The 25,096-nt window shown below is 35.0% G+C and overlaps 1 protein-coding gene across 1 annotated transcript in view; it reads right to left on the bottom strand.

Moving 5' to 3' along the window:
- Positions 1–15,388: 15,388 nt before the first annotated feature.
- Positions 15,389–25,096, bottom strand: part of LOC131954210 (uncharacterized) — a 30,705-nt gene continuing 20,997 nt past the window's right edge. The window contains exons 17-24 of the mRNA XM_059317765.1: positions 24,677–24,695; positions 24,335–24,408; positions 22,725–22,874; positions 19,611–19,811; positions 19,036–19,130; positions 18,725–18,881; positions 17,246–17,361; positions 15,389–16,706 (exon numbers count right to left, since the gene is read on the bottom strand). Of these exons, the coding sequence (XP_059173748.1) occupies positions 15,557–16,706; positions 17,246–17,361; positions 18,725–18,881; positions 19,036–19,130; positions 19,611–19,811; positions 22,725–22,874; positions 24,335–24,408; positions 24,677–24,695 (1,962 nt within the window). The 3' untranslated portion in view covers positions 15,389–15,556. The remainder of the gene's footprint in view (positions 16,707–17,245; positions 17,362–18,724; positions 18,882–19,035; positions 19,131–19,610; positions 19,812–22,724; positions 22,875–24,334; positions 24,409–24,676; positions 24,696–25,096) is intronic.

Genomic DNA, 25,096 nt, shown 5'->3' with positions numbered 1-25,096 from the left:
TCCTCCAGGCATCTATTCGGGGGGGCGAAGCCCCCCCGAAAGTTTTTTACCGCCCCCCCCCCCGAACGAAATAAAATTTATATAATTTATATAGAAAATATATACTTTTAACAGTGTCCGCCCCCCCGAAGAAAGTTTACCGCCCCCCCCCGAAGATTTCAAGTGCCCCCCCCCCCCCCCCGGAGAAAAAAGTCTGGAAGAAACACTGCACATGAACCAACCGCCTATCCAGCACAATAGTACAAGGCAGTGTGCCGGGAGGGAGACGAAGGGAGAGGCAAAGAAATCACTGGGTGGACGACACCAAGGATTGGACGGGGCTGACCGTCGCAGAACGAATCAAAGTGGCAGAGGACTGAGATGGATGTCGGAGAGTTCAAAGGTCAACCGTGGTGCCACAACAACCCAAATAAGGGTTAAGGGATGATGATGGAGATTATGGTGATGATGATGGTAATGATGATGCTGCTGCTGATGATGATGATGATGGTGGTGATGATTATGATGGTGGTGATGATGTTGATGATGATGATGATTATGGTAATAATGATGATGATGGAGATGATGATGATGGTGATGATGATTCTGATTATGTGGTTGCTTGTATATTTTGTATTTGGGTATCTCCAGACACTTCGACCTCTGGTTGTGTTGGTGTCCAAATTAACGTCGTGAAGCTTAAAAAATGTATCTCCAGCATTACACATTTGGATATTGTTTGCTGGCGATCTGTATTATTACAATTTCTTCCTCTCCTACCCCGAATATTTCTTCCTTACTTGTTTAGTTTGCATATAATAATCTCTTACCTGATGAATACTTATTATCGCTGTTGTCTTGGTCGCAATATATTTAATTTGTTTACCTTTTAATAATTATAAACTAGTGGAAACCAATCCAACGATACAACATGGTGCTGTAAACTCAGAGAAACTACATAAATGTACATAAAAGGGGTCGGCGTAGTCGAGTCGGTAAAGCTCATGGTTGCTAAACCGAAAAGTCTCGAGTTCGAACCCTCGGGCAGATGAGGCTCGTTAGCTGGGGACAGCCACTCTTCTAGGAGAGAGAACTCCAAAAATTAAACAACTGCTGCCTTGTAGTTTGTTCTTGGTTGGACAAAGGCTATGGAAGCAAATCCAAAAAGAAAAGCAGGCTGAAATCGGAGTCAATGGCCTCAATGGCGCATAACCAGTTGACACGTAACGCTTAATTGTGTTGGAGGCGTGGTCGAGTCGGCAAAAAGTTCATGGTTGATAATTCGAACAAGGTCTCGAGTTCAAACCCACTGGCAGATAAATCTCGATCCCCTTCAACACTAATAATTAAGAACGAAGAAGAAGAAGAAAAGAAGAAGGTGTCATGATTTAGCGGTGAACGGAAAAAAAGTCACAGTTTTTGCTAGGCAAAAAAAGTCACAGAAAAAAAGTCACAATATATTTTAAGAAACATTTTGATTTAACTGTTGATAATTGTAAAATTTGAGTGTTCATTAATTTGAGTGGTAATTTCTTCGGTAGCATATTTGTAAACTTTAAAAGCATTATGGTTTATAACAATAATAAATTAAAATACAGTAAGTCAATGGACATAGCAACCTCATCTTTTGTTACGTATTTAGTTAAATACCTGGTGGAAAATTATTATTAAATAAATTTAGGCTCATCATTGTGTTTGCATATGTTTTTGCGGTTGGCCTCAACTTATTCGGCTTCTCCTTAGTCGGCTTTGACCATCCATATTGTGTGTTGACGTTTCACGTCAATGACAGCCTTTGTACTTTGTCGGCTTTCTGTTTTTGATCCTTTGCTTTGTTATGTAATGAGCATCATACATGTGGGCAGTTCAGGTGGTTGACCAAATGTTGCGATGAGTTGAGGGCAGCAAGTCACATTAACTACGTCTTTATACTACTTCATGCTAATTTAAAGTTAATATTTAACTAACACAATTGAAACACGATTATATTAAATTCCATTAAATGTTATATGTAAAACGGAATTACAATTATATCCGACAACCTTTACACTAAAAATCGTTTATGTGTGTTATAAATATGTATATCTATTATGTTTACATTACATTTAAATAATCGTAAGTTGATTTGCATAATATATAATATAAGTATCAACAAATTCCATGCAAATATACATTTGTGAATTTTTTCCTGTGACATTTTCCTGTGTTTCTTTTCCTGTGTTGTTTTTAGCTGTGACTTTTTTTCCCTGTGACTTTTTTCCTATAATCGATTTAGCGCTTGTCTAGTATTAAATGCGTAAACGCCACACAAAAAGAAATGTTGTAAGTACGTAATGTAGTTCAATGTGCCGACTAAAAAATATTTCTGACAAATATGATTTTTCTTTTAATTTTTAGGTAAATAATTTTCCAAAAAGGCGCCACTTTGCATACAATGGCCAAGCGTACGCTAATGTCTATAGCTTAAAAGTTGGGTAAAGAAACAACACATTCGTACAATCTGAACATGCAAGCCTAACTCCAATTTTAAGAAACAATCTCATCTTTTGTTTTACAATTTATTATTTCTGTTGCACCAAAGGAACAACGCTATTTCATCAAAATTGTATTATCAATGCTTTTCAAATAATTGACTTTCCTATGATGGCTGAAGTTCATCTGATGACTGTGTCTCAACAGAAGGCTGTGTTGCCTCGGATGGTTGAGTTGAAGATTGTGTTGCCTCGGATGGTTGAGTTGAAGATGGTGTTGCCTCGGATGGTTGAGTTGAAGATGGTGTTGCCTCGGATGGTTGAGTTGAAGATGGTGTTGCCTCGGATGGTTGAGTTGAAGATGGTGTTGCCTCGGATGGTTGAGTTGAAGATGGTGTTGCCTCGGATGGTTGAGTTGAAGATGGTGTTGCCTCGGATGGTTGAGTTGAAGATGGTGTTGCCTCGGATGGTTGAGTTGAAGATGGTGTTGCCTCGGATGGTTGAGTTGAAGATGGTGTTGCCTCGGATGGTTGAGTTGAAGATGGTGTTGCCTCGGATGGTTGAGTTGAAGATGGTGTTGCCTCGAATGGTTGAGTTACTTCAACAGAATCTGTGGTATCAGCTGTGCTAGCTAAAGATATACATTTTTTTATCAGTTCATTGCTTTTTATTTTTTGTATATAAAAAACTATATTCAGCAGTAAAATTATTCCCTAGTAATCTTTTTAGAATTTAGCAGCATCCTACAAACTGAATAAATAATTAAATAAAACCTGAAAATAAAACTTTCTGTGATAAATCTGTGATATATTTTTACATTTAAAAGTTTTTTTTTTTTTTTGGATTTTCATTATATATTATTAAAAGTATGATTTAATAATTTTTGTATTTTGAATCATAAAGTCTTTTTTAAAAGTGGGTTTTTAGAATTTTCCAGGACTTTAACTTAATGGTTTTAGTTTGATAAATCTTATATTTTTAATTATGTTCAGCTGCAGAATTCATTCGTTTACAAATACAATAACACAAAAAATATTTGTCTTGTTATTCTTAGATAAAATGTTTTGTTATAGTATGTTTTTATGATATTCTGTTTTTCTAGGTATATATTCTTTTTCAAAATAAGACAGTTACATTATAATTGAAGAGCTGGTTTAATATATTTAGACTAATTACAATAACTCCATTATTCTGTACTCTAAAACATCTATTTAGTTAAATTTGTATTTGTTGTCATATTACTTTAAAACATTTCTCATAATATATCCAAAAATATAGCTGTGACAGAATATCAAAGCTGTCTCTGACAAATTACCAAATTAAAATATTGTTTTGCACATGCATTAAATGTTTGTGATTTACTAAACGTTTTAAAAAAGCTAAAATTTATTTAGTTTTTCTGTAATGTTATTTACGTTCGTTTATGTAAAAATTTAACTGCAATTAGATTCATATCTCTAATGAATACAATCCGTGTTTTTAATTGCTATCTCAACAAGAATTGCTGATCAACTTAGTGTTAACAAATTTATCTTTCCTTGATTGTTGTATTACTCTGTTTTATTAACTACGGGGTCTTTTCTATTTTTCGTTTATTTATTTTTATTTCTACCAATAATTATTGTTGTTTGTTTATACATTTTTAATATTGGTTTTATTACTGTTTTGGTATTTTTATTATTTACAAATTTATGTTTATTGTTTTTGTTGTTTAAACTATTTTTTATTTTAAAAATTATTGTTTCTATTATTTGTTTCTCTACTTTAGTCTCTTTGTAATCTTTTTAATTCCACAAAAAGTAAGATTTTTATCTGCCTGAGTGAAAGCTGTCTAATTAAAGTTTTTAGTATTTTGTATTTTAATGTTTTGCAAGTACGTTAAACTAAAACTAGAGCCAAATGACCGTCTCCAGATTTTAGTGTTAATTTTATGATGTCACTAACACAGATTTTTATTGTTTTATTTTTAACACCAAATAGGTTTATGTAGTAGGACATTTATAGAAATATTGAACACAGTACAAAGTTAATGCAATTTTATTTATTAAATAAAAAATGTAAACATTTGATTTAAGTATTTTGAGATTGATTTTAATTCGACGTATACTAGATTCTATTTTTGTTGCTTTTTTATTTTTATGCAAAATTTTCCCCAAGTGTGTTTGTTTTAATGTAAGATCTACAAATTATAACGCTATTTACTAAGTGAGTCATGTTCGATACAACAAAGAAAAGAAAGGGACAGAATGTAGATAAATTAAATATTATCAATTTTTAACTTCATATACTAAATTATATTTATGAATGAAACATAAGTCGCAAAATTATAAGTAATGTTCGGGTAGACCAAACTTAAAGTCACTCAATCTTAGAACATCCCCCCTCCCCCTCCGGAACACTTTATTGCTACAGAACCTTCACAACATCACCCACACATCAGAGTTGTCGCACTTGACTAAGTTAACCAGTTTTTAAAAAGATGTATCTCTTTACAATACATCACATTGCCTGTCCATACTTCGCGACACAGTAAAATTGTTTTTAAAACTGTTAAGACGCCTAAACGTCATATTTGGATGACCCATTGGTTCTGCTGACAGATGTATTGACCGTTTTACTTGTGCTGACAAATGAAAAAGCCATCATAGGCACAGTTGTTGTCGTTGAGACCAGAGAACTGAACCCATTGGTTGGTGTCCACACAGTCTTCTGAGTTTTTGAAGTTGTCTGGGTTTCCTGAAAACATAAGCATATACATGTGTAGAGACACTTAAAACATAAGCATATGTAGACAGCTGACAACATAAGCATATACATTTGTAGACACCTGACAACATAAGCATATACATATGTAGATAGCGACAACATAAGCATATCAATTGGGAGAAACTTGAAAACATAAGCATATCCACATAGAGACATATTTATTTAGACTTGTTCACACATATTTACTCACACGAGTAATTAAGCTTTTCACTTTCTGGATAACTTATTGTAATCGTGAAATTTTATACTAGTTTCTATTAAATTTTAAACTATTTCCGCTGGCCGGAATTGATACTTTTCAATTTTTCAAAAACTATTAGATTTATCTATCTCAAATCCTCTGTGTATTGTCCGTCGTGCGCAGAAACTAACTGCACAGTTCATTGTGACATAAAATGTTGCTTATTTACATGTTTAATTAACTTTTTAAAATTATTCAATGTTTTCCCTTTAAGCACTAACTTTCCGCACATTGTTTTTGTTTATTTGGTGCATAATTCTGTATAATGTGATTCCATATTATTTTTTTTTAATTTACGAGAATGTTTAGAAGAGATCCCACCCGCTTTATTTACACTTGAACACTTAGTCATGGAAACTTGTACATACAAGTTTATTCAAACTAGTACGTGACGTACACATTACAGAAATAATTTTTATATACAAATTAGTACGTTTTAATTTATTCACATTCGTACACACTTTCATGGCAACTTGAACATTCAAATCTATAAAAAAAAAACTTCGATCTATACTTACATTAATAATTTTCTTACATTTTAAACTCATGTATCTTACTCAACAATGTAGCTTCCGATGAACAAACCCAATTAAGTAGAAAAAACTTGTCCAATAATTTATTGATTAGATTTAAAAAAAAAACAAAGAAAACGACTGGCCAAAAAAAAAAAATCAACACTAGCAAACAGAACAGATGGGAAAACGAAATAAATCAGACCAAAAATTTTGGGCCCAAACCAAGCGAATAAAAACGTGGCTGTCAAACCAAATAAAGTCAGTAACCTGGTGCCCAAACTGTCATTGATGTGTTGAGCGGCGCCCCATCTTCCCACAAGTACACTCCCTCTGTCGCCACAGTGTATCCCAAAGCTGTATCCTAACACTCTATCCTAGCACTCTATCCTAATACTATCCTAACACTGGGGTGCGTGACGCTTGCCCTGTTATAAATCTGCAATGGATGTAAAATGAAAATTAACACGTATATATATATATATATATATATATATATATATATATATATATATATTAGCAGGTATTAGCAGGTACAGATGTAAAAAGATTGATGTGATACCATCCAACGAAACTACAAGAACACATGTCAGACAGCTGAAGTACGGGGACAAATGTCGCGGAACATGAACAAGCGCACAGCAAATGGAGTGGGTTGTCGTTCCATGGATTTCCTTTATTGTCACAATGTGGTGTTCTTTCAGTCGATGGGGTCTAGGGTTTATTTCCCCCTGGGGTGGGTCTAGGTTTTTTTTCCTCCTGTGGTGGGGTCTAGCGTTTATTTCACCCTGGGGTGGGGTCGTGGAGCCATGAGAATTTTAGTTTCTACAGGAGCCAATGAGAAATACTTTAATTATTAAACAACCAAAACAGAAAGAGCACAGAAAACGGTGCACAACTCAGAATTGTGTAGGCAGAGTCCAAGTATTGGGTGTGTAGCAATTGATTTCATTAAGTCTTATTTATATGATTGTTGCTACTATGTCAACTTTCATTGTCTGTATGGCCTATGTAACGGCTTAATTAGGCAGATTAAGAAACATTTACTTACACTTTAAAGATAAAATAACACACTTAAATTATTCGTTTAGTCCGCACACCATCGTGGTGAAACAACTTAAAGAATGTCATTCGATTTCAGTTCCATCTTACTGGTTGAGTCTGTAAATATTTCTAGAAAATAAAATGATACTAGAGTGTTTGTTTATAGACAATTTTGAACATTTAGAAAACCTAGCGGTATAAAAATATTATTTTTATGTAATAAAATCCTTGGATATTTACGTCGCTTTTAAAAATAGAACAATTGAACGTTAGAAAAAAAATTACGGACATAACAAACAGATCAATGTTTACATTTGTCTTGTGTCATATTACTCTTCTCAGTTGGGTCCGAACCCAGGTCCACATATTGACCTTACCTGTGTGTTGACAGTTTCTTCACGTTTATACACTAGATCGTGAGGCTACACGTCTTGAACGCTTTCTGATCGCGATAAAAATTGTGTCACCTATCTGTTGTCACCTATCTGTCGTGTCACCTATCTGTCGTGTCACCTATCTGTTGTGTCACCTATCTGTCGTGTCAACTATCTGTTGTGTCACCTATCTGTTGTGTCACCTATCTGTTGTCACCTACCTTTCGTGTCACCTATCTGTCGTGTCACCTATCTGGTGAAAATACTTGTGTCACCAGCAGGGGCGGAACTACAGTGCCGCCAGACCCCGCAATGCGGGGGGGCCCAGACCAATTGGGGGCCCAAAAATCCTGGCTAAATTATTTAAAAAAAAAATAGGTGGAGGTCGAGTTATCTTTCTTCTACAGTTACAAACAAACACGATAGTCGGCAAACGTCTTTGAGAAAAATGCATTGACTATAGCTCGAGAGACCGCCAGACATATAGACAACTTCAAAGACGAAGCATCTGAAATTTGACTGTGCCGGTACGCTTTGAAATCGGGCTGGGGAAATGTAGCGGCGAGGCGACTCTCCTGGTCTTCTAGACGATCGGAAAAAGTCGGCACTATTGATGTAGATGTTTATCGGCGCTTTCTTGTCCCCTTCCCTTCCCAACTCTCCCCCCCCCTCCCCCCTACCCCTCACTTCTACCCCTCACCACACCCTTACTCTTACAATAAGATGTAATGCATAGATTAACGAACCGTCTATGAACTGTAAACTGACCACTTCTGCACATTTTGTTAAAGACACTAGTCAGTAGTTGTTCATTTACCTGATGAACAGGGGCGGAACTACAGTCCCGCCAGACCCCGCAATGCGCGGGGGGGGGGGGGGTGGAGGCCGTTTAGGGGCCCACGGCTGACCACAATTTTTTTTTTTAAATTTTGAATTTTATTTTTGCCTTAATATTTGGTTTGTAAAAGAAAAACACTGTAGCTGCGGTACGATTATCTTTATTTTACAGTCACTATACCACGCTCTTCCGCAAAAGATAAAATCCATTACACAAACTACAGTGTAAAATATAGGCAACTCTTCAAATTTTGAATGACTTCTTTGACTCGTTGCCCCCCCCCCTCCCTTTGATAGCTAAATAGAGGACACGTAACTGTTTGACCGATCCTCCAAAGTATACTGTGGCGGATGGGGCAGGGGATGGGGATCAAAAAGGGGGTTAAAAAATTGTCGACAAATTCTTTACATATTTAAAACAGTTATTTATAGTTGTATTTTTTAACCATCGTCAAGGCCGAGTTCTATTTCCCTACAATCAAACACACGCTGTCGCCGGCAAAATTCTTTTAAAAAAAACAACAAAGTCCATAGCACGAAAAGCCGCTACATATGAAGTGGGCTTGCAATACTTTCATGATGCGCGGTTCTTATTTGCGGCATTGGTAGGGGACCCGAAATCCATTGTACATTTTTCAATGTTAATATGTGTTTGTGATAGTGGTTGAATTTGTATCCTGTACTATCTTGTATCGTACAAATAATTTAAAAAAAATAATATAATACTAGAAACTTCAGTTTTATATACATTTACTTGTTTTTGATTTTACAAGAAATATAGTAAACTTTTAAGGCCTATACTTCAAATTATCTCCCCTGAGTAAGTTTTACAATGGGCGATGCTGACATACATAGATCAAGGCGTTTTGTTGTCCCTTTCAAGTTTTTTCCCGAGCCGACCCCTATCCCATCCCTCTTTCTCAACCTCACAAGTATCGAGGAGATAAATGTATCGTTTATGAACTACTTCCTAACCGTACGATTCACCACTTCAGCACATTTTGTCAGACACTAGACAGCACTAGATCTAGTCAACACATATTTATTTACTTTCATAGTATTAGGCACATCTAATTCACAAAACAGGGCAGGTAAGGTTATTTTTTATATAATTATTTAGAAATTAATTAGAACGTTTAGAATTAATTGAACATTATTAATAGTCATTGAGGTGGGGGTGTGTGAGGGTCAGGCTTTTTGTTAATCCCCCCCTCCCCTAAATCAGAAGGTTATCCAACGCGTGACCTGGCCACATACAGTTGTACATGTGAAAAACATTTTTCTCTCTATTATTATTATGCATTACTGCATCATTCACCCAATCGCCATGAAAACTTGGGAAGCTGTTGAGTACAGCCCCGCAAAGGTTTCTGTCATAGGCCTAACATTTGTACATATTTGAGTGGGGACTCCTAACGGAAATATGTGATTTAGCGCCCCGTGATCCTGCATAAGCGGATGAGGTTACTACTTGAATACAACTGGCGTCAGTGTCATCCTGAGCGCATCACATATGAGCAAGTTGGCCCCCACAGACAGTCGTTTAAAAGTTCCCACAACACTAGGAATAAGTCTCGCTACTACACTCGATGACTAAATCTAATTAGGTGTCGCACCAATGTTTCTTCCAGGGTAGACTGTTTTCGGGGGAGGGGAGGGGGGGGGGGGGGGAGCTCTGCCGGAAGAAACAATGTGTCACACCCATCACCCGTGCAGTAATGTAACCGGTAGCTCCAAGAGCCCCGTGACTCCCCTGACACCTGGGCCGTCGCCGAGGGATTTACAGCATGCCTTGGCGTGTCTAGTTGGTAGTGTGGACAAACCCGCGCATTAAGATCCAAGAAATGAACTGCCGACATTGTTAACATTTAATTCAACTTCTGGAAAACAGGGCACACGGTTAGTAACGTTTTGATGAAAGCCTCAGTTTAGTGTGTTGGACTAGATTTAGAAAGGGGCCAGCTCGTGTGTTGGAAAACCTCTGATTTATTCGTGTACCAGATGGAATTTTTTTAAAATTGAGAGCGAACCTTGTTTTATATATATATATATATATATATATATATATATATATATATATATATATATATATATATATATATATATATATATATATATATATATATATATATATATATAGGGGCCCAAAAAAATTCTTCGGGGGGGGGGGGGGCTTTTTTTCTAGTTCCGCCACTGATACACATGACATGTTGTTGTGATTAGATTTAACTGAATTTTTTTTTTCAAAACCCGATCAGGCCAGAAATGAGTATCCTATGTTCGTATTGTGTGTTTATATATATATATATATATATATATATATATATATATATATATATATATATATATATATATATATATATATATATATACATATATGGGGGCCCAAAAAATTTTTTTGCGGGGTGGCCCATTTTTTCTGGTTCCGCCACTGGTCACCAGCTAGAGTTGAGCTAATACCCACAGTTACAAACTATGGCTAAAGTTGAGCTAATGCCCACAGTTACAAACTATGGCTAGAGTTGAGCTAATACCCACAGTTACAAACTATGGCTAGAGTTGAGCTAATGCCCACAGTTACAAACTATGGTTAGAGTTGAGCTAATGCCCACAGTTACAAACTATGGCTAGAGTTGAGCTTATGCCCACAGTTGCTAACTATGAATAGAGTTGAGCTAATACCCACAGTTACAAATACCGGATAAGCCCACAGCGACGAAATCCTGTCTTGGTTACCCCAAAAATGGTCCCAGAAATTGGGTGTGTTGTAATACATAAATTTGTGTGTGAAGTTGTTCTGGTGAAAGCACACAACGCACACCACTGGATGAGTGAGAAAAGGTAAAGTAAAAGAAGTTTCAACTGCCTGTATTTAGATCTCTTGACACTAGATAAAGAGTCTCTCAAACCACATAAATCAATGGTAAAATACTCTCACTACATAATCTCAACTGATCTGTGTTCCATTGAACTCTCTCAATGGGAAATTATAGATTGGTTGGAAATTGAATTTTTTTTATATGGATTATAGATAAGCTGGAAAAAAACTGTATTTTATAAGGATTATAGATTAGTTTAAACCTGATAGTATTTTTATATAGATTATAGATCGACTAAATATTGATCATGTTCAAATATAGAATGAACATCGGGTAAATATTGATTACGTTTTAATGTAAATTCTAGATTGGCAGTTGGTTTATATCACAATTTGATGACAACGATAATCATTTTGGAACATACAATTAGTACATTAAAAATATATAATTCGGATTGCCATATACTTCTCTAAATGTTTCCGATACTTAGGAGTATCGGTTTTTCGAATACTTAAACCTAAAAATGTTATCATTGAATGGAAGTTGAAACATGTATCACAAACATAATTGTACACACGATTTAGTCTTGATTGGTATTTTTAATAAAGTAGGAGTGATCTCCCCTAAACAACTAAGTTGGTCATAGATAAATATCATGGATAAATAGTCATAGATTGTATGTTACATACAATTCTATGTGTCATGGTAGTAAATCATGGATAGATCAGTGGCGTAGCTAGGTCGGGTGTCACCCGGTGCGGCACTTAATGGTGCCACCCCTCTCCCCAGAGGCGTAGCGACTCTTCCCGGGGAAAACTTTCAATTTTCGATTTGCACCCCCCCCAAACTTTCGATTTGCCCCCCCCCCCCCGACCTCAAATTTTTCTCTATATATTTTACTATTTTTGCCTTGGTGTCACCCCCCTAAATGGTGTCACCCGGTGCAGTCCACCCCCCCCCCCCCCCGCTACGCCTCTGGTATAGATCATACATGTATGTTTGGGCTTTATTATGAATATATGTGTAGTATGTTTGCCATATCGAATTAAGCTCTCAGATTAGGAAAAGCTTGTGTATAAAATCTCAATTACACTTTAAATAAGACACTCAGAAGCCGAAGTCCGCAAGAATCCATTGATGTGAAATGATGTAAAACAAAACAACGAAATCAATAAAAACCAACCAGACGTACAAAAATCAAGCATTACGGAATGCTGAATTGATTTGCTGCTCGATTCTAACATGGTCAATAGAAAGCAACTGACATTTCTATCTATTAACCCCCCCCCCCCCCAGTAGGGGATACTACATTGTTTTTGACCAAACAATCTGTTTCAATAGTTGGGACAAGTATCGAACATATTTAATAAACCTAGGCAGTAAAAAAAAATTAAAACTGTAACAAATGAATACAAATAAATCATATTTCAAAATAATGTTTATGAAAAAAAATTCTGACTCGAATAGTGAGAGGCGGGCAAATACGAATCGTTCAGCGGGCGCCATGGCGCCCGCGGGCACAGGGTTGGGAACCCCTGATCTATTGGCACAGCAGGGGCAAAAACTCTCTACAACAGTAGCTCGAGAACACAGACCAAGGAAAGCTCTCTGTATACAACAACACGAAATTTCGGGATTTCTCTCCCTTCCCATTCGTCTTATTTCAATAGTTATAAGACATTGGCGGTTTATATTGCGATGTAGGATTAAGTTTTTGGCGTAGAAGGTTTATCCTTTAGCTCAGACTAATCTTTGATTGTGTGTGTGTGTGTGTGTGTGTGTGTGTGTGTGTGTGTGTGTGTGTGTGTGTGTGTGTGTGTGTGTGTTAAGTTTCAGTTTCGGTTTGAAGTAAGGCTTATGTCAAGTACGTGCCTGTGTTTAGCTAGATTTTGTTTTCCAGTTTTTGGTTATGTCATACATGTGATTAAACAACTATTTTTAAGTTAAAAAATAATAAATTGTAAAAATAACAAAACAATAATATTTAAAAAGAAAAGCGTTAATAACTGAACCAGGTTTATATGATGAATGGTTTTATTTCTTCTGCGTTTGACGCATTTACCGATCGTCAATTGAATTGAAATACATTATTAACAATTTTATAATAAAATAATAATAATAATAAAATTAATATTGAAAGTGAGAGATAATAATTTTAGAATGGCATAATGATTTAACAAAGGGTGCAAAACATAAGTTAAATGCTTCGGCCTAATCACAATATATACCAGATATGTTAGAAAAATACTACATATTATGCACGTATATATAAGCTTTAATAACTATAATAACTTGCTACTTACATATTTATTATAAAAATAAAACTATAATTTTAGTACATTTCCGATTATCTACCATTTTACAGAATAAAGTACTAACAGACGAACAGCTTAAGTCGTAGTCTTTTTACTGGTTGTCTAAGTAACCGAATGCAGGTATTGGTAGAGATCGATAACTTGAAGAGTATCTTTAAGCTAGAAACTGAATGTACCGTGTGTGACCTACCTGTGGTAAGCGACACTTTCACCACTCAGCTTTACCATTCATGACAACATTAGCTAGCACTTCAGCACTTTATAGCTTTGCAAAAGGGAAATATTCACATCTTATAAAATAATACGCTGGCACATGTTTCTAAACGAAATTTTCCCCACAGATTAATTTATTTATTATACATCCTTTAACAATAAAATATACTTCTATGAACAAACTTCACAGGGTTTAAATACAATCTTAAAAGAAAACGTACATTTTAGTCAATTTAACTATTTTTTGCCGTATTACACACACTATTTTGAGAAAACTAATACCCTGATTTTTGGGAACAAATAAAAACAATTAAATGCAATCTTTACGATAAAAAAATAAAAACACCAGGGATAAGTAAAAAGTTGAGTTCCCAGTTACAAAGTAAAGTAACTCCCCACAATTAGCGACATACAGAGTGCCATTAGTAATGACAAACGCCAGTAGCGTAGCCAGGAATTGGTCATGGGAGGGGTTAAAAAATGTTTCCATACGTTTCCATAATATATATATATATATATATATATATATATATATATATATATATATATATATATATATATATATATATATATATATATATATATATATATATATATATATATATATATATATATATATATATATATATATATAGGGGTCTATGGGAGGGGTTATAACCCCCCCCCCCCTAACCACCCCCCCTTGCCTACGCCACTGACAAACGCTATCTGAACGCTGGGAAGCTCAAATATAATTTCTTGGCAAATGGGGGTCGTTAAAAAAAGACTTCATACTTTGATTGGCGATTTCATCTAACTTCCATATTATCACAAAAGTTCCAAACACTTCTAATATCACGTGACACATTAGCCTACCACCCCACTCCCTCCCAAACTGCAATTTTCGTTTTTTTTTTAATTTGTGTTTCCTAAAAACGTTAACAGAACTGCATTAACATTTTGTATTTTGATCGCTTTATTTTAATTCTCAAAATGTCTTGTAAAAAAAGCTACATAACAAATTTTGGTTTCAAAAGTAATTTTTTTAAAATTCAAAATTGTGACAACACACTTTCTGAACCCTCCAACTTTCAGCACAATAGTTCGAACCCTTCCCCCACCCCCCTTGTAGTGATCACTTAAGTTAGACCCCCCCCCCCTCCCCTAACACACAGAATCAGTATGGTTGCATTAAAAATTCTAGATACACATAAAGCAACAAAAAGGTACATTATGAGCGCTCTGTAAAGTGATACTAGAAAATTGAGCAGTAGCATTTGTTAAACTTTTTAGTTTAAAATAAACCGGGAGTGATCTCCCCTAAACTTTCTCGAATATTTTTATATAAAATAACAGGGGATGGGAACTCGGGCTATAGACATGATTTTTAATCCATTTTAAATACTTAAAGTTTTAAAAATAGAATAAAATCTCGTAGACAAATTAATTGCACACCAAGTGAACGCGAAATAAAAAAGCGCATAATAGTGCGCAATATTATTAGTACTTTTAAAATTTACATTAGTTTTTTGAGAAATCGGAAGTAGCGTAAATTACTACTTCCGGTCAACAGAAATTACTCAAAATTTAACAGAAGGTAGAGAATTAGATCTTTTACTTACATGTGAAATTTCATTTATCTATCTGAAATAGTACTCAAGTTATAGGCTTTTGAAAAATTCAAAGTAGGAAAAGTACCACTTCCGGTTATCGGAAATCGCTCAAAAGTTGATACGGATCTACGATTTTGATACAATACTTATATATGAAATTTCATCAACCTAGCTGTAACGGTACTCAAGTTATCGTGTTTACACACGGACAGACACACACACGGACAGACACACACACACACAGACATACGGACAAGATTGCAAAATTATGTTTTTCCGTATCAGTGAGGTGTAAAACGTCGAGATTTGTAAAAATCTCGATTTTTTTTTTGCACGATTACAATACTTTCTCTATACTACGTATATACGAGAAAGTAAAAAGGTCATCGTGGTTTATAAGCAGTCGTCATACGTGCACTCATCAGAACTTTCATCTACTGCTCTGTCATGGTTATCCGCCTGACTATACCTCTGATCCTCATCGTTGTATTGTACACTCTGGCTGTACAGGTCATTGTAATCAATCTCGTTGTAGAAAGACGAATCAGCTGCAGCATACCAAGTCGTCGAACCAGACGACATGGCAATGACTGTTTGGTCTAGTGAATCGTTGGCGCTTGAATAGGTTTCATTATACTGATCGTAATCGTTGGGAGTTACTGGACGTGTCACTTGCTGTGAGATCGTGTCAGTTTTCGGTGTTCCTGTAGGAGGTTCGCTCTTTGGCTTCTTCACGAAAATCCTCTGTATCTTCCTTACTTTCGATTCCTTTCCTTTTCTGGTTTGTAGTTGTGGTAGCGCGACAGGATCGTGAATCAATTCTTTCACCCTCAACACTTGAGGTGGATAAACAACATGGATAGGAGCTAAATACTCATCTTCGCCTTCCGGCTGTCTTCTCGGCATCACACGTGACGATGTTGTCCTGGAGCTTTGTGGTGACGATGTTGTGCTGGAGCTTTGTGGTGACGATGTTGTGCTGGAGCTTTGTGTATGTTTTGGTCGTGGTTTACTCGGCATCGCTAGGTTTGGTCTAGTTTTATGCTGATGAGAACTGGGCTTAACTACGTCACTCGTCAACGACTCACCTGAAGAATCTGAAGGATTTAAGATATCCATGTATACGGGGATATTGGAATTGTTGGGCTGTGCAACATGACAGTTCACAGAATCTAAGGTGTTGAGAATTTCACTGTTTGAATTGGAGTTTGAAGAGATGGCTTTAGCTGAGTGACTCGTCGAAGAGCCGTCGGATGAATCAGAAGGGTTCAAAATTTCAATTGAATTGCTGGAATTACGTGATGGACCTTTCAAGGAGCCGTCTGAGGAATCCGACGGGTTCAGGATCTCCATGTATGACCTTGCTGACTGTGATGATGCAAGGGAAGAACTGTTCGTGCTTGACATGCTATCACAGCTTCCATTTATTACAGTATGATTTACATTTGACAGATTTTGATGCAACGCATAGTTGGTGCATTTGATCATAACACAAGTGTCCTGTTCGCTTTGTCCATTATTTGGGTTGAAGGTAGATAACTCGCTGAAAACAAAATCAATTTATCAAATATTACATCACTATTTATTCAGCTTCACGAAAACATTTCTTAACAATAAAGTGCCTGTAATTTCCTCCAATGTTGAACTTAATTGTTTCAATAGACTTAACGAACAGTTTTTTCATTGTTAGCATGCAAAAATAAAATATTTAAAATATCGCTTCATGTTGATTCGTAGGACAATGGACGAACCCTCAAAAATGGAACTTGGTTAGCATACAAGAACATTAAATAAACAGATCGTGGATGGGCCATGTATCGTGATCCCTCTCTCTCTTTGCATAGACCAAACAATACTAAGCTTCTCGTTTGGTTTCAGCTTCGGATGCAGAACATGATTTACGAAAGCCAGAAATGCTAATCCTATTGCCTAAGTGCAACCATAAGCCTAACAAAAAACAATAAAAAAAAATTAATAAAAAAGCGTATTTATTGTATGTCCTCAACACTTCCTTCATCGTAGAAAGCGTTAAATAATTTTCCAAAATATCCAGCCTTACAGTAGAATTATTAGAAAACTCACCTTAAAATCTGTGTCAATGTTGGTCTGTTGTCAGGGTTCACGTCTAAACAACGTCTCATCAAATCTGTTGGACACCACAGCTTGTGTTTCAGTAGGTCTGTGCTGTTTTCACTTTCCTGATGTGTTCGAATTTTAGATTAGGATCATATTAAAACAAAAAAAATAACAAAAAACAAACATATACCCTAATTTGCTGTTACAAAATTGTAGAAACAATAAGATACTTTTATAAAAATAATCAACAGAACAATACACTATCGGTGTAACGAGATGCCATCCGTAGTGTTATGTAAGAATATTCGAGAAAGTTTAGGGGAGATCACTCCCGGTTTTTTTTTTATTTATTGAAAATGAAATGTAACAACAAATTTGCCATTAATTTTAGTTTAAAAACGAATCTAGATGCCACAGTGAATCAAGTAGTACCCCTGAATCAATATGCACTACACCTAGCCATCGGACCCATGTGCTCAGGTAGCGGCTGGAAGACTCGGGGCGCTCAACCGTACACCACTACCGGGACGCCCCATGTTCAATTCAGTCAAACATTTAAGTAGCCCACCGGGTGGGGTGGACACTGGTAAAAGTATATATTTTCTATAAAAATCCTTTTCCGTCGGGGGTAGGGAGGGGTAACTGTGTTTCGGGTGATGGGTTTTTTTTTTTGGGGGGGGGGGGGTGGGTGGGTTAGTTTGTAGCGGCTACGTACGATGGTGTGTTGTGTAAAGATAAAAAGAACAAGAGAAATAAATGTTGAACATTGCCTAAAGACGTGTTTGTTGAATGAGAGGTCGAGCGTAATACAATGGAAGGCACATGATTACATAACAGACATGTCACTGTATTATTTTAGTATGTGTGATCAGTCCACTAGACATTTGCAAATCTTACAAAGTAATCTAACTTGATGTAAGTTACTAAATGGTAGTGTTTATTAGAGAGAAAGCTATGTCGAGCAAAATGAAAAAGGAAGTTGTTGGACGAATATATACAAATTTTGAATTCACATGTATAACGGAATTTGATGGGAGTCAGGGTCCTAACTGCAAGAGTTGCCATGTAAAGTTGAGCTATGCTATTCTAGCACCGACAAAACTAAGAGAATACTTCCTTAAGCTGCATGATGATAGAAAATACAAGAACACAATGCACGCTGAAATTAAGGTGTCTAATAGGCAACAGAAGAAGTCACACTGATTTGTAGTAAATATTCCTTAGTATGTTATTGGTCATTATTTTTGTGTGTGGTGGAAATAATATTTTTATGGTTTTGTTCTTTGAACACAGTAATGCCAGTGCACGATTAATTTAGTGCACCATTAAAATTATTATAGACCTACTTATGTTTTGACTTTGAAAAAAAATCTTATTATTTTTTTTTCTGTTAAGAAGGATTGGGTGAATGCAATTATGAAGGTGTTAAGAAATACTGATATAGATAAGTACTTTGGAGTGAGAAAATTTCTATTTAAGCGTTACCAAAATGTCAGCCATTGATTCGTATTGCAGCTCATGCAAGTCTACAGGATTATCGATGTACATGAACCGTACGACGTCACACATGAACCTGCCCAGTAGGTAGATATCAAATGCTGGGGTGTAGCAGTAGTTATAGCCCTTCGATTCAGGGGGCGCCCTGAATACAGACAAGGAATTAGCGCTGTAATCACATTTCTTTCCATAACATATTTGTGGTTTTCTTTAGTTAGAGATTAAACATTGTTAAGTCAACATACAGGATCATAAAGAAAAATTGTACTCCACAATAAAAAATAAGCTACAATCTTTACCTGATACTTTGAACCGAATCAATGTCCACGTTATTAAAATTGCAACTCTTTTGACTTCCAATTTTGTTTAGATGTGAAAGTGATACTGGGCAAACCTATTCCAAAATCAAATTCGATGAAAAAATTATCAAATTAAATTTGTTCAAAATACATCTAAAACTCACAAGTCAATCTAATGAGGTGAAAAGCTGTCTTTGGAATTGAACGTGAACTATCGAATGTGGCGTTTAAATGTAAATCATGATGAAATCAACAAATATTATGCGACATATCGCTTATAAGGTTACACCAGGGGTCGGCAACCTTTTGAAGCGGAAGAGCCAAAAGTTACAATTTTCAAAATTTCCCTGGTTTTAAAGAGCCACTAACATTTTTTTTTATTTCAAATATTTTATTTTTTTATTAAGATTCTCAATGTTTGTGCAAAGAGCTGGAGAGCCGCATCTTGATATCAAAAGAGCCGCATGCGGCTCGCGAGCCGCAGGTTGCCGACCCCTGGGTTACACAATCAAACAACTCTTTTGAAATGTGCATGATCACGCCAGAAGCTAAAATTTTAGCTAGCTGCATTTTACCGTAACATCTCCGCCGCTGTCCCCTGTAAAAATCCTGGAACACCTGACGTCGCCTAAAATAAAACCGAGATGGTGAAATTTTTGGAGCAGCTCAGCCACTTTAATAAACAGTGTCATACAGCGCTCCCTTGTTGTTATATTTCTCTTGTGCATTATAATTTCTAGAAGACTCTCCTTGCAAGACACTGGTAAATATATTTCCTGGAATAGTTGGAATATATATATATATATATATATATATATATATATATATATATATGTGTGTGTGTGTGTATATATATATATATATATATATATATATATATATATATATATATATATATGTGTGTGTGTGTGTGTGTATATATATATATATATATATATATATATATATATATATATATATATATATATATATATATATATATAGTGATAGGTAATAGTATTTAGGATGATTTTTATAAACGAGAAAAGGTTTATCAAATTAAACAAAATATCATGAAAATTGTAATTAGCCAGAAAAAAAAGTTAAAACAAATTAGACAGCGTAGGTGGGCTTGCCAAAGTTGCGATAACCCTACCACATAAGGTGGACAAAACTAGAAGACAAGAACAGCACATCTATTGATGGAGGACTATGAAGACATGCTTATAATATAGGTGGATGCCCTAAAGGAGAAGATGTTCGCTCTCCGTGGATAATATAACTTTGGTACATGTGCATTTTAAACGATTGAGGAAAAATGTTGAAGTGCAGTAATTTTTACTTTCTCGTATATACGAAGTATAGAGAAAGTCTTGTAATCGTGCACAAAAATCACATTAAATTTGGACAGTTTTCACCGTTTTACTCCTCAGTCCTTCATCACATCCGGGATATAGAAGACTTATTTTAATCGGGCAAAAATCATAAACTCAGATATATAAAAATTTTGGCGTTTTATGCGTAATGGAGTTGGAAAAACTGGATTATCCAATTCTGTCCGTGTGTGTGTCCGTGTGTAAACACGATAACTTGAGTACCGTTACAGCTAGGTTGATGAAATTTCATATATAAGTATTTTATCATAATCGTAGATCCGTATCAACTTTTGAGCGATTTCCGATAACCGGAAGTGGTACTTTTTCTACTTTGAATTTTTCAAAAGCCTATAACTTGAGTTTTATTTCAGATAGATAAATGAAATTTGATATGTAAGTAGATCTAATTCTCTACCTTCTGTCAAATTTTGAGTAATTTCCGTTTATCGGAAGTACTTATTTACGCTACTTCCGATTTCTCAAAAATGCATGTAAATTTATAAAGTACTAATAATATTGCGCACTATTATGCACATCTTTATTTAGCGTTCACTTGGTGTGCATTTTTTTTTCTACGAGATTATATTCTATTTTTAAAAATTTGAGTATTTAAAATGGATTAAAAATCTAAATCTATAATGGGCCACGTTCGCACCTTTCTCTCTCTCTCTCTCTCTCTCTCTCTCTCTCTCTCTCTCTCTCTCTCTCTCTCTCTCTGTCTGTCCGCAAAATATTTTCGCCGGACATCACATCAGAATCTACAGCGATATATCGAGAACTTTATACGGACTTTTGTTGAAAATAATATGGTAGATGTTTTAAATGTATAACCACAATTTTATTTAAAGAAGAAAAATAAAAAATAAAGGCGTATTCGAATGTAGAGAAACAGTATTATTTATGCAACCGGAAAAGCATTTATAGATGTGAAAAAGAACGCATAAAACTGTGACGTCACTAATGTTTATACATTAACTAATGACGTCATCTGCCGTGTTTAGAATAAAAAGAAATGAACTATTTCATTCAATTTGATTTAGATCTACGTACACTATGAAATGTACACAATACAATTTTTCCGGCCTAAACTCATAAAATTTATTTTATTTATTTGGATTCTAGATCTAGAGATTCTAGATCTAGACTAGATCTAAATCTACAAATCTACGCTAGATTAGATCGAGACGTAGACGCTAAGATCTAGATTTAGACTCTAACTTCTCTAGAATCTATTCCAAAAATAAATTTCTATATTAGGACTAAACTATTTCAAGACATAATTATTTTATACAAAGTCTTTGTTTGGAACTGGCTAATTTGGGATAAAAAAAATTAATTTGAAAGAATAGGCATATTCGCGTAAGTTAAGATTTTAAAATACGTCTTTTATTCTCCGTTTTTTCTTAGGGGCCTATATAGCGGAGATGATAGTGTACCTAAACTCACGCAGGTGGTGAGGGTTCGAGACGCACCAAGTCAACTTGATAAATCTATTTTTTTTTATTTTGCTCGGACTAAACTTAAAAAAAAATTCTATTAGGATTCTAGATCTAGATGATCTAAAAACTAGACTTACACAGATGTAGACCCTACCTAGATCTAGAATCTATTCAAACAATACATTTCTATACTAAAGTATTTCAGGCCTTAATTACTTTATTGAAATCTTTGTTTATCTTTGCAATTTGCTAATCTCAATAATATATAAAGCAAAGTTGTCGGGTGTCCGATAGGGCACTTCCCGGTGCCGCAGGCGCTTCAAATTTGGCAGGATCTTGCCTTGGGGCGACAGAACACGAGGGCTGGTTGGCCGAAAAGTCTACGATGAGGGGGTCAAAACTGACCTCGACTGACCGGCGCCTTATATGAGCTATAAATCGAAAAAAATTTGTCCACGTAGGAACCTCTTCATAACTCCTGAGGTCGTAGACCGACCCTCGGGCGAATTAATTAAGCATTCAAATTCTCAATGTTTTCGAAAGCCTAAGCGAAGCTGGGCAGCATGTCTAGTCATGTCTAGAAGTCTATATCCCGAGTTGCCATCCCCCGTAGTGTTATATTAGAATATTCGAGAAAGTTTAGGGGAGATCACTCCCGGTTTATTTTTTACGCTACTAAAAATATTGCATAATTAATATAGTTCTTACTTCAGGAAGGTGGCCCCTATTAGAAGAATGTTGGCATAGAATAAATAGAGTCTGACATAAGGCACAAAACTTATAGTTCGAGATATTAATACGTGCAACAATGTAAGCCCAGTATTATAATTCATTTTTCCATCTTCCAAATTTTAATTGTTTTAAATATCAATAGACAAGGACAAACACAACTTACTATGCTCTGTTTGTCTTGCTTCAATATATTTTTATGTAAAAATATGTCGATTCTCGGCAAAATGGATTCAAGTTTTCCACTTTCTAATATGTGCCTAATTTCATCTGTCAGATTGAATTGGAGCGTCTCCCGTGACATTAGTATCTTGTCCTGTTAGAGACAGCAATGAAGTTAATGACATTAGTATCTTGTCCTGTTATGGACAGCAATGAAGTTAACGACATTAGTATCTTGTCCTGTTAGAGACAGCAATGAAGTTAATGACATTAGTATCTTGTCCTGTTAGAGACAGCAATGAAGTTAATGACATTAGTATCTTGTCCTGTTATGGACAGCAATGAAGTTAATGACATTAGTATCTTGTCCTGTTAGAGACAGCAATGAAGTTAATGACATACTTAAATATCGAGAGTATAATACTACAGGATCAAGGTCGCTGCCCAAAAAGTCTTTCATTATAAAATCTAGATGTTGACCCAGTTCATAATTTAAAATAGTTTTGTTCAATTGTGAATCAACTTGTGTTACAACGTTTTAATTCCAGAACATTTGAATGTATACTATAAGCCGCTAGGTAGTATGTCAGTCACTAATTGGTATAGCTGGTATTTGTTATCGTGGAAGCTGGAGAATGTTGTCTTTATCTCATAGACATCTCTTTATTTAGTTGTTGAGCATCATTTCACCTCTTGTCACTATAGTGTCATTTAATAATGCAGTGATTTGTAAACACCGTGTTAAGTTGAGAGCAAATAATGACATGCCTTGAATGCATCGCTTCGTCTTGTTACAACCAATGGGTTGGAATATATAATGTACCGCCTTAATTGTTTTCGGTTCTCGGCAAAACTTACTTCTTTTCGCATTCGTCATCAAAACAACATAAAGAAATTATTATATATATGCACATTGTTTAAATATAATAAACTGCTAAATCCCAGCTTAGAATGGTAAAATAATTGTGAGAAATATTAATAGCAATAGAGTGAATAAAAAAAATAAAACTTTTTATTTCTATGGCAGAGGAGGTGATTTAAAGTTTATTTTTTTTCTACAATCTTTTCTCTCATTTCTTACCGCATTTGTTTTAAGGGTCTTAATTTGAATAGTTCTAGGTTAGGATTAATTATTTTGTTTTCCGCTTAGGTCTAGGAGGTGCAGAGTTATTTTTAAAAGTAAGTAATCTGCTGCTAGTTTATATTTTCTTTATTTACATTTCTTCTCTTTTCCTGCCCCATTTATTACTGTTACATTAAATAAAGCAATGCGACGAAAGGTTAAGACTTTTTATCCAGTAAATAAATACGTAATTGTTTTTAAAAATTCTGCCGATTTTGCTGTTAGTATGAGCGCGATGGTTACAAAAGATGTAAGAGATGATTAGGATTAATAAAATGATTAGAGTTTTGTGGCTACACCAGCATGAAAAACACTTCATCGAACAACCGTTTAGATATCATTTGGTCTAATCTGTTATGAACGGTAAATATATCGCCATCTTTTTATATAACTCCTGAAACAGCTCCATCGTATGTCGACAAAATTTGGTGATCCGAAATAACAAGTGAGACACCTACGATATGTGGTTGTGGTTATGACAACAAAAGTACCTTGGTATAAATGTTTAGGTAGTTGCTCAATGTTGCCTTAAGTTCTCTCTTTATTTCAGTTGGATTGCTACAGTCTGAAATACACATTATATAACATATTTAGGGATTATATATATATATATATATATATATATATATATATATATATATATATATATATATATATATATATATATATAAATAAATAAATATATATATATATATATATATATATATATATATATATATATATATATATATATATATATATATATATATATATATATATATATGTATATGTTTCTTTTTTTTCCTGTCAAATAACTAATGGAAAAAATACAAATGTGCACTTTGTGTACTTACAGTTATTAGACTGGTCTCCCTGATAAGAATATAAACAAAAATAATGTCTTAAAATAATAGTTGCGCTTATGTGAACATAAAATGAATATAAATTGTAATCCATTTTTTAAAAAAATAATTTTAAACTAGACTTTATGTTAAGTAAGCTAAGTTTACATAACTACTAAGTAATGAAATTTAACAATTTTGTGGATTTGATCCCATTAGAAATGAGATGACTTGATCTAAAATACATGAAAAGAAAAATTGAAATAAAATTATTGAGCCATAGTGCTCACGGGATAGCCCGGGGCGCCAAAGCACTTTTCTGGGGCGCCGGTGGATGCGCCTGATTCAATTTATTGAACGACTAATAATGCCCCATTTCATCCATATTCTATCGCACTGTTTAAAAAGAACGTAAGCTCCATAGTGCTCAAG

The sequence above is a fragment of the Physella acuta genome, unplaced genomic scaffold (genome assembly GCF_028476545.2).
Source record: "Physella acuta isolate Inbredline_101_S28 unplaced genomic scaffold, ASM2847654v3 ptg000979l, whole genome shotgun sequence".
Lineage (NCBI taxonomy): Eukaryota > Metazoa > Mollusca > Gastropoda > Physidae > Physella > Physella acuta.
Note: the sequence above shows the minus strand (reverse complement) of the source record. Positions and strands in the feature narration are given on the sequence as shown.